At 47.9% G+C, this 8,776-nt stretch overlaps 4 protein-coding genes across 4 annotated transcripts; 3 read left to right on the top strand and 1 right to left on the bottom strand.

Moving 5' to 3' along the window:
* Window positions 1-1,376: 1,376 nt before the first annotated feature.
* BO79DRAFT_181574 (putative NAD+ kinase) lies at window positions 1,377-3,294 on the top strand. The gene is made up of 5 exons (XM_025680163.1): window positions 1,377-1,550; window positions 1,608-1,658; window positions 1,721-2,696; window positions 2,751-3,027; window positions 3,080-3,294. Exons 1-5 carry the CDS (start codon window positions 1,512-1,514, stop codon window positions 3,261-3,263), a joined length of 1,527 nt encoding a protein of 508 aa, XP_025535089.1. The 5' UTR covers window positions 1,377-1,511; the 3' UTR covers window positions 3,264-3,294.
* Window positions 3,295-4,391: 1,097 nt separating this feature from the next.
* On the top strand, window positions 4,392-5,491 carry BO79DRAFT_181572 (trafficking protein particle complex subunit 5). The gene is made up of 2 exons (XM_025680162.1): window positions 4,392-4,826; window positions 4,884-5,491. The coding sequence occupies exons 1-2, from the start codon at window positions 4,540-4,542 to the stop codon at window positions 5,374-5,376; spliced, it is 780 nt and encodes a 259-aa protein (XP_025535088.1). The 5' UTR covers window positions 4,392-4,539; the 3' UTR covers window positions 5,377-5,491.
* Window positions 5,492-5,799: 308 nt separating this feature from the next.
* On the bottom strand, window positions 5,800-7,439 carry BO79DRAFT_181567 (microfibrillar-associated 1 family protein). The gene has a single exon (XM_025680161.1). The coding sequence runs from the start codon at window positions 7,328-7,330 to the stop codon at window positions 5,834-5,836; it is 1,497 nt and encodes a 498-aa protein (XP_025535087.1). The 5' UTR covers window positions 7,331-7,439; the 3' UTR covers window positions 5,800-5,833.
* Window positions 7,440-7,663: 224 nt separating this feature from the next.
* Window positions 7,664-8,568, top strand: BO79DRAFT_203291 (putative ssDNA binding protein Ssb3). Its single transcript, XM_025681708.1, has 3 exons — window positions 7,664-8,047; window positions 8,152-8,206; window positions 8,287-8,568. Exons 1-3 carry the CDS (start codon window positions 7,802-7,804, stop codon window positions 8,352-8,354), a joined length of 369 nt encoding a protein of 122 aa, XP_025535086.1. The 5' UTR covers window positions 7,664-7,801; the 3' UTR covers window positions 8,355-8,568.
* The last annotated feature ends 208 nt before the right edge of the window (window positions 8,569-8,776 follow it).

Raw genomic sequence — 8,776 nt, 5'->3', positions numbered from 1 at the left:
TTAAATTATATTAATAATATATAGATTTACTAATATCTACTAGAAATGATTAGATGTAATTAGAAGATTTATATTATAATTTAATATATTTAAAAAAAGTTAATAAATTTATATATATATATATATATATTTATTTAAATTATATTAATAATATATAGATTTACTAATATCTACTAGAAATAATTAGATGTAATTAGAAGATTTATTTTATAATTTTATATATTTATGGAATTAATAAATTCTGATACTTATACAGTAATTTATAACCAGAGTTCTCCAGGTCGTAATTTCAATCAATTTTTTAATTTAAATTAGAAATTACTAGATTCTTTTAATAAAAATTAGTAAAAATACTGTAAATATAAAAGCTTGCCAGGTTTACCACCTGGTGAGATAGTGTATTTTTACAGCTTAGTTTTTCCGATAGTCAGTACTAGTAATAACCAGGTCCCATACTGGTAAGAACCAAAAATACGTATGACCTGGCGACCTGGGGACCTATACACCCCTTAGTTACTTTCCGTCTTTGTACGGTCCAGATTTCTAATTATATCACCGCACCGAAACGAAACGAAACTATTGATTTCGTAGACCTTCTAGAAGGAAATGAAATATTGAAGGCAACTAACTCTCCGAGATGATCGGATCGTCCCTACATAGTACGTAGCTTTGCCTCACTTGGTTGGTTACGTGTGGAACATTGAATGCTGTGGTAGGAGTAGAGTAGTCATGGTTGTGTGTGCGTGGTGATGGATGGATGCATGCATTAGGGACGATCTGTGTAACGCGTGTTTACTTAGTTGATAGGGATCGCTTATTATCGGGGTTTGGGGTGAGGTTGAACGATGGGGTTGAACCTTTGGTTTGTTGTGGTTAAGTAGTACGTAGTTGGTGTGTGCGGTGTTTGTGTCGCTGCGTGGGTACTGGTTACTGAGAGGTCGGTGTTTAGTTGTATACTTTATGGATTGCCAATTCTGTGTACATTATTTTGTAGTATTTGCCTGTGTATTGCATCATGGTCGTAGAGGAAGCAGTTAGTACCATTGGTATGGGTTTTGAAGACTAGTTAATGCCATCGACAATGTCATGTAGGAGGACATAGTGTTGAGGGTATCACTACCCGTCAACCACTACTAAAAATATATATCTACATTATTGCCGCATGATCACAAGCAACAACCACACCAAACCTACAATCACCACCAAACCATCACAATAACCCCTTTAAGCCTCATAATCCATGTAGATATCCCACTAACACACATACAACCGAATTCAACAATCCCAATTTCTGCATCCATACCATCTCCATCACATTGACACCAATTCATGCACCATGACCGCCGGACCGGCAACGACGTCATACCCGCCGCCTTTCTTTCACCGTTTGCGACCTCTCATCAACCCACACCAACCTGTACAATGACGACCACGCAATAGTGTCATCACGATCAGCGTGAGTCGACCTATTTGAACATTCCAAATTAGCCAAATTCACACACATACGCACCATGGCTGGAGAGGAGGAGCCAGCATTACACCGCGATCACGTAGGTTGTCCAGCAAATCCAATAATCACCGCAGAACGAAGCTAACTTATCTGAAAGAGTCGCGGCGGAACGGATGGTTATTCGTCAGATACACATAATCAGCTCGAGGTATTTAAGATTTCGATATCTCGCAGTGATTGGAGTGACTAACACAAGACACATCCTGCTAGGTCGTCCTCCAACCCGAATGCAGCCATCGTCGCAAATCCTCCCTTGTCATGGCAGACGATCCCATGACGAGACCTGATCTCTCGCATGCAGACCAGACGACAGCGTGCTTCGTGCACTCGCTGATAGCTGGGGAATGGGGGGATCCGACGAATAAAGTGAAGGTGCTAGAGGGGGTATTGAAGGGGACCAAGGACGAGAAAAAAGAAGAAGAAGAAGAAGAAGCAGCAATGGAAGAGGACGACGAAGATGAGATAGAGAAAGAAATGATGCAATCCCGACACCTGACGAAGAAGCAGTTATCCGATATGGCGTGGAACGTGCGCAAGCTGTCCAAGAAGCTGGACAGTATCAAGTTGAAACTCACGGTTAAGACGGTATTCCTGGTCACCAAGGCGGGCGATCAATCGGTGATTGGGTCGACGAGGGAGGTCGCCAGGTGGCTCCTGTCGAGGGATCGCGATACGCAGTATAATGTGTATGTGGAGAAACGGTTGGAGACGGATCCGGAGTTTGGTGCAGCAGAGATATTGAGGGAGGAGCCGTCGGCGAAGAGTCGGCTGAAGTACTGGGACCATGAGCTGGCGGCGGAGAGGGCTCATTTGTTTGATTTCGTGGTTACGCTCGGAGGAGATGGTACTGTGCTGTTTACGAGTTGGCTGTTTCAGCATGTGGTGCCGCCGGTGTTGTCGTTCTCGCTTGGCTCGTTGGGCTTCTTGACCAAGTTTGACTTCAATGAGTATCAGAAGACGCTGTCGGCTGCGTTTAAGGATGGTGTGGTCGTTAATCTACGACTACGGTTCGAGTGCACGATTATGAGAAGTAATCCGTTGCCGAAGGGGGAGTTGGGCCCCGGTGGGAAACGGGATTTGGTTGAGGAGTTGATTGGAGAAGAGGGTGATGATACGTTAACGCATAGACCGGATAAGGTGCTTCAGATATTGAATGATGTTGTTCTTGATCGAGGGCCGAATCCTAGTATGTCCTCGCTGCCACCTTGTCACATGGAGTGCTTGCTAACTGGTTGTATAGCTATGTCCTCCATTGAGTTGTTCGGCGACGATGAGCATTTTACAACGCTACTCGCTGACGGTGTTTGCATAGCGACACCAACCGGCTCAACTGCGTATAACCTCGCAGCTGGAGGGTCATTGTCTCATCCGGACAACCCTGTTATTCTCGTCACTGCAATTTGCGCCCATACACTCTCCTTCCGGCCTATAATCCTGCCAGATACGATTGTTCTCCGAATGGGAGTACCCTACGATGCTCGGGCGAGCTCATGGGCCAGCTTTGATGGCCGGGAGAGGTGAGTTACGTTGACCAATTCATATAGAAATAGATGGCTAATCAGAACACAGGATTGAATTACACCCAGGCGATTATGTGACTGTTTCCGCATCGCGATATCCATTCGCGAATGTTCTACCCCGGGGTCGACGTGGAGACGACTGGGTGCACACTATTTCCAAGACACTGAATTGGAACTCTAGACAGAGGCAGAAGAGTCTCGATCCGGTGGATGAAGCAAAGCGCAATAAATAAGAACTTGCTTGCTAGCAACGAGCATATGGACATGTTTACGATTCGATATACAATATTACCAAATACGGAATTTTATGCATACTGCCATAAACATGAATATGAACATATGTAACATAACATGGGAAAGGAGAACTACCTCCTAACAAAATGATGCGCGCTAAACTTGGCGAGAAATCGAACGTTCGATTTCTTTCGTAGCGGAGGCTGGTGATGAAAATTCGGCCTCTCTAGAATCTTCGTATGGGTCGGCGGGTTTCCCGGGCAGCCTGAGGCCGACTATAAAAAGGGTCTTCCCGCACCGAAATTTTTCTTTCTCTTTTCTCGCACTTCAACTCATGTGTTGAGAAACTCTTTTACAGACGACTAAATTTGGTCGATTGGAATTTTATGATGATTCCCCATGAGTGCTATAGCACTCACTAGCGACATTTACTTTCGTACACACATCAATAGTGTTGTGCGACTAACTTGGTAAGTTCCACGACTTTTTTTGTGCTTCGCACGCATTCTACCTGCCCCAACACGACCAGAACCTTCGCCTTGAGTCAAGGCGAAGGCTTCTTATGATGAAAACTTTTCCTACATTCGCAGTTTCCACGCTAGTCGTCGCCATGAACCCATCATAGACGGCTCTGTGCGCAATACTTCCTTGGATGTCTGACTTGGTCGTCAATTCTTTTTTGATTTTGAATCACTATTGGTTTTGCCGCGAGCGTATGCTAATATTGCTTGCTTAGACTAGGTTTATTGGCTTTGATAGCTTCATACCCTGACAGGGCCTAATATTTGAAAGAGAGGAAGGGCAAGTTGAGACTTCGTCGACGCTTGCTCAGGGATTAGTTAGATTTATTCGCAATGGATATTTGTTCGATTGAAGATTGTTTGCTCGCTGTTTTGTAGTACACCTGTATATCCTGCAGATCGTAAAGTATTGTTCTTTAAATCTCTAGTTAGCACACAGTAGATTTCTCTGGCGGCATGCGGCTCAATTAAGCCTAATTCCAAGCACCTGAGGCCATCACCGAAACTGCATGACTGTGCCCCTGCCTCCCCGTAGCTTCTTCCCCCATGCCGCCTACCGGAGGGACATCTATCAACAGCTTCGCCCGCTTCTCGTCGGCCATTCAATTCCACCCTACACTCATGAACCAGCATGATCATATCCTCTGACCCTCGAAACTAGAACCCACCAGAATGACCGACTAGCTCAGCGTGAACACACCCCTTTGTCGTCATCCATCACAACCAACTCTGAATACCTACACATACTGTCAACATGGCGCAACCCGCCCGCCACGCCGCAATGCTATCCATTAGCAATAGCGGTCCAAACCTCCCCGTGGCAGCAGCAGCAGACAGACAACAACCAGCACAACACATCCACACGCAATCCCAATCAAGCCAGGGTCTGCGCGTCCCATCGAACCGCAAAACCATCTACGATAGACACCTGAACCGCAGCCGCAATGCGGAGCTCAGCCGGGCTAGCTTCGCCTTTTTGTTCGCCGAGATGGTGACTTATGCTCAGAGACGAGTAACGGGAATTCAGGATTTAGAACGACGGTACGTACAACTTTTCCCCACGTCCATATATATATATACTAATGATTGATAATGTAGATTGAACGAACAAGGCTACCCCCTAGGTCTCCGACTCCTCGACCTCCTCTTCTACCGCACCATGTCCAGTTCCACATCCTCCGCTCTATCCAGCTCTTCCTCGACTTCTTCCTCCCCTCCCAATCGTCCCCTCCGCATCCTCCCCCTTCTTCATCTCATCCACGGCCCTCTCTGGCGCCTCCTGTTTAATCGTCCTGCCGATGCCCTCGAGCACTCTGTCTCCCCCGAGACGCCTAATGAATATATGATCACCGATAATGATCCCCTCGTTAATACGTATATCAGTGTGCCGAAGGAAATGAGCATGCTTAATTGCGCCGCCTTCGTGGCGGGGATTATTGAGGGTGTTTGCGATGGGTGTGGATTCGAGGCGAAGGTCACCGCTCATAATCAGCCTACGGAGATGTGGCCCGGCAGGACGATATTCTTGTTGCGCTTTGGGGAAAGCGTTATGGAAAGAGAGAAGGTTTTGGAGAGGGCGGGCGTTAAATAAGCATATGTGATATATAATGATATCCTTGTGCGGCGGCTGTTTATTCTATTCTCTATGGTGTATGATCGGCCATTGTTTATGCAGCGATTTGTTTCAGTATTATAGAATGCGAACGGGTTCTTGTGATGTGTGGTGTTATGGGTTACGTCGGTTGGGTGTGGAAAAAGGTACGGTTTATATGTGACAGTCGCAGCAGCATTCATTGTTGATGCCGACGCGATGAGTCCGCTCGAACATCTGTGTCTTGTATGTGCAACAGCAAGACGTTTATATTTACGTTGCTGTTCGTCCGCCGAACGAACACGCAGGTAGAGTCTATTCTCCTCTCCTAGGAGGTCACATTAACTGCAGGAGGAAATGCATCAATCATGACCCAATCCATCCTTCATATCAAGATACCCACATAAACGCCGATTAGAAATAGAAGGTCTTCATGTCCCTATTTTCATGCTTCTCTTTACCGTTCGGGCGAAACACTCACGCGCCTCCGTTTCTCCCGATCTTCATAAGGCGACGGGCTCCGTTTCCTGCGACTGCTCGTATCAGGCCTATACCGATCTGCTGAACGATCGCGACGGTCTCGTCGCGGCGAGCGTGATCGCGATCTAGACCTCCGTCTCTCATGCACAGCAGAGGCGTTTGCCCCAGTAGGTCCCTTAGGTCTATCATCACGATCACGGTCAGGCATGAATCGCTCGTCGGTAATGCCTATAGGGGCTCCACCATCGCGATTCCGAGACCTGTTCTGGAACCCTTCGCCAAAGCGACCTGTGTCTTCTGATTTCAGATCCCTATAGCGCGTACGTCCCTTCTTTCCAAGCTTCGTCATATCACGGATCTGCATGTACTGAGGTAGAGTCTCCCGCGAGACATCGTCCGCAAACTTCGCACCCATGATATTTCTCTGAGCGAGTCCCTCGCGCTCCATGTCTTCGCTGAAAAACGCTCCCTTATGAAAGTACCGCTGCATGTATCCGGCCTGGCCTCGAGTAGCCTCCTTCTCTTCCTCCTGCTTGGCGAGGTATTCGCGATCTTCGCGATCGCGCTCCTCGGCAGTGAGATTCCTGCGCCGCTCGACCTCTTCACGCTCCTTCTCTGCAGCCTCGATCGCTTCACGCTCGCGCTTGATGCGCTTCAGTTCTCGGAGTTTCCACGCTGCGTACTCGGCCTCTGGATCCTTTCCATCCGTATCATCAATCGCGCCTTCTTCGCCTACCTCGAGTTCGTCGTCATCCCACGCCCGGTTCGCCTCGCTCCGAGCAATGGCGTCCTTCTCTAGTTGTTCCCGAATCAAAGCGTCGGCTTTCTCCTGTCGCTGTTTCCGACGCTCCTCTGTCTCGGCTGAGGAATCCACCACTGTGCCTGTCGCGGCTTGGCCGTTCTGTGTTTGGGCGGGGGCGTTGTTGCGCTTGTCTTTCTTGATGAACGTAGGTCGTAAAAGTACTCTGCGCGGTGCCTCGTCTTCGGAACTGCTCTCTTCTTCGGAACTCTCTTCCTCTTCATCCTCCTCCTCCTCTTCTTCCTCCGATTCATCCTTCACCGTAGCCGTCCGCGCCGAGGCAGCAGCAGCAGCAGCAGCCACCCTGTCGCCAGCAACAGGAGCAGCCGCCTTCGCAGGCGTGGCCTCATCTTCCTCCTCATCCTCCGTCACAAACCCCTCTTCATCCTCATCCGCTTCCTCCTCCTCAATCTCCACATCTTTAACACCCTGAGCGATCTTCGCCGCGCCCGCAGGAAACGAGCTCGCCTTGGGAGCTTGTCGTCGCTGTTGTTCGAGTCTGCGCCGTTCCTGCTGTCTCTGTCTCTCGGCTTCCTTCTTGGCTTCTGCTTCCTCTTCGTCCTCTTCTTCCGATGATGAGGGCTCCTCCGCGATGGCTTTGCCGGGTCGGTATCTGCTTGGTCGGATGGGGTTTGCGGTCATGCCGCGATGGGAGGAGGGGAGGGGAGGTGGCATGTCGAATGATGATAGTAATTCTTTTCCAATTAAGGATTTATAAGAAATGCGCTGAATTAAATTTATCTCCTTTTCAGCAGTGAGATTGAATTAGAAGTGTAGCGCGTGGCGTTGTTCTGGATTATACTCTGTAAAAAAAGAATTACCGGCAGTCGGAGTCCATACTTAGCTCTCTCTCGCTCTCTCTCCGCCTTCAATAATCGAACCTTAGGCCGAGATCCAGACATGCAGAAAGCTCCGGACAGTCACATGACCACGCGTCACGCGCGCCGCGCCTATCCCATCTACTACTACTAACTACCTAAACTACTGTGATCAATACCATTTCAATATCAACACCAATCCCACCATTACTTGCCGCTCTTTCTCCAATTCTCCCCTCACTATAACCCAAACCGAAACGACAAACAAACCATCCTACCAATACCACCTCCACGAACGAGAAGAAGGAAATAGGAATAAGCAATAAAAATGTCCCTCCAAACCCCCCGCATCCTCCCCTCCCACCTCCACGCCTTCCACCCCTCCTCCACCGGCCCACGCACCTCGCATACCGTCCGCATCCTAGGAACAGTGACTGCTCTGCGCGGCGACACGGCGACCATGACGTGCGGAAACCACGGCGATGTGACGCTCATCTTGAAGCCCGATTCGCATTTGCAGATGGGGAAGTTGGTCGAGATTATTGGCAAGGTTGCTGATTTGGATAATGGGAGTGTATGTTCAATACCTTTCCCCCCTCCCTGATGTTTTTTGGGGTAGGGCTGGGTTGGTTTTGGGATGGATGATGGATAATGGCTGATGTTGTGGTGTATATATAGGGTGTCGGTATTAGAGTCCTAGGCAGTACGGATTGGGGGAGTCCGGCGGATTGTGGTAGGTTTTCTTCCTTTCTTTACTTGCAGATGAGGTGGAGAAGGGGCTAAGGATAAGGTGCTAATTGACATTAATTGTAGACTACAAAATTTATGAGCATGTTGTCAATGCTACGCATAAGCTCAAGCCTATCTTCTATGATGAGTGAGTGGCTGTTAGGGAGGATGATAATGGGGTATAAAAGAATGGGTTAGTGGATGGGTAAAGAGCATGCTGAGCTACGTGAGATATCTTGCTGTGCTGGGTGGTTACTAGTATCTTTATGTGTCCTGCAGCTGAGGTGTCATTTGCATCGTGTTCGGGTTATTCTTCGGCGTTGGGTTGAATCTACGATATCTGTCTATCAAAATATTATACGGTTGACTTACAATCTACTACAACCAACACAGCTTGTCAATTATTATTCATTTATTGTATGTTAAGCATCGAGTGCTGGTATCTTGTTCTAATCCTTCAATCCTCCCAAGTTTCCATCCGTAATATCCATCCCATTCAAACCACTTCCAACAAAAGCATATCATAGCCTTAGGTTATCCCCAAAGAAAGACAGTAGCGGCAGATGGCACATCA

This window comes from Aspergillus costaricaensis (genome assembly GCF_003184835.1).
Source record: "Aspergillus costaricaensis CBS 115574 unplaced genomic scaffold BO79scaffold_43, whole genome shotgun sequence".
Classification (NCBI taxonomy): domain Eukaryota; kingdom Fungi; phylum Ascomycota; class Eurotiomycetes; order Eurotiales; family Aspergillaceae; genus Aspergillus; species Aspergillus costaricensis.
The sequence above is the reverse complement of the archived record's forward strand: the minus strand, read 5'-3'. Positions and strand labels throughout refer to the sequence as shown.

Bases quoted from the DNA above. Each gene is read 5' to 3' on its own strand.
- BO79DRAFT_181567 (XM_025680161.1), bottom strand. From the start codon at position 7,330: ATGCCACCTCCCCTCCCCTCCTCCCATCGCGGCATGACCGCAAACCCC.
- BO79DRAFT_203291 (XM_025681708.1), top strand. From the start codon at position 7,802: ATGTCCCTCCAAACCCCCCGCATCCTCCCCTCCCACCTCCACGCCTTC. The intron at 8,048-8,151 runs GTATGTTCAATA...GTGTATATATAG, and splicing joins CTGATTTGGATAATGGGAGT to GGTGTCGGTATTAGAGTCCT. The intron at 8,207-8,286 runs GTAGGTTTTCTT...CATTAATTGTAG, and splicing joins GGGGAGTCCGGCGGATTGTG to ACTACAAAATTTATGAGCAT.
- BO79DRAFT_181574 (XM_025680163.1), top strand. From the start codon at position 1,512: ATGGCTGGAGAGGAGGAGCCAGCATTACACCGCGATCAC. The intron at 1,551-1,607 runs GTAGGTTGTCCA...CTTATCTGAAAG, and splicing joins CAGCATTACACCGCGATCAC to AGTCGCGGCGGAACGGATGG. The intron at 3,028-3,079 runs GTGAGTTACGTT...ATCAGAACACAG, and splicing joins AGCTTTGATGGCCGGGAGAG to GATTGAATTACACCCAGGCG.
- BO79DRAFT_181572 (XM_025680162.1), top strand. From the start codon at position 4,540: ATGGCGCAACCCGCCCGCCACGCCGCAATGCTATCCATTAGCAATAGC. The intron at 4,827-4,883 runs GTACGTACAACT...TTGATAATGTAG, and splicing joins ATTCAGGATTTAGAACGACG to ATTGAACGAACAAGGCTACC.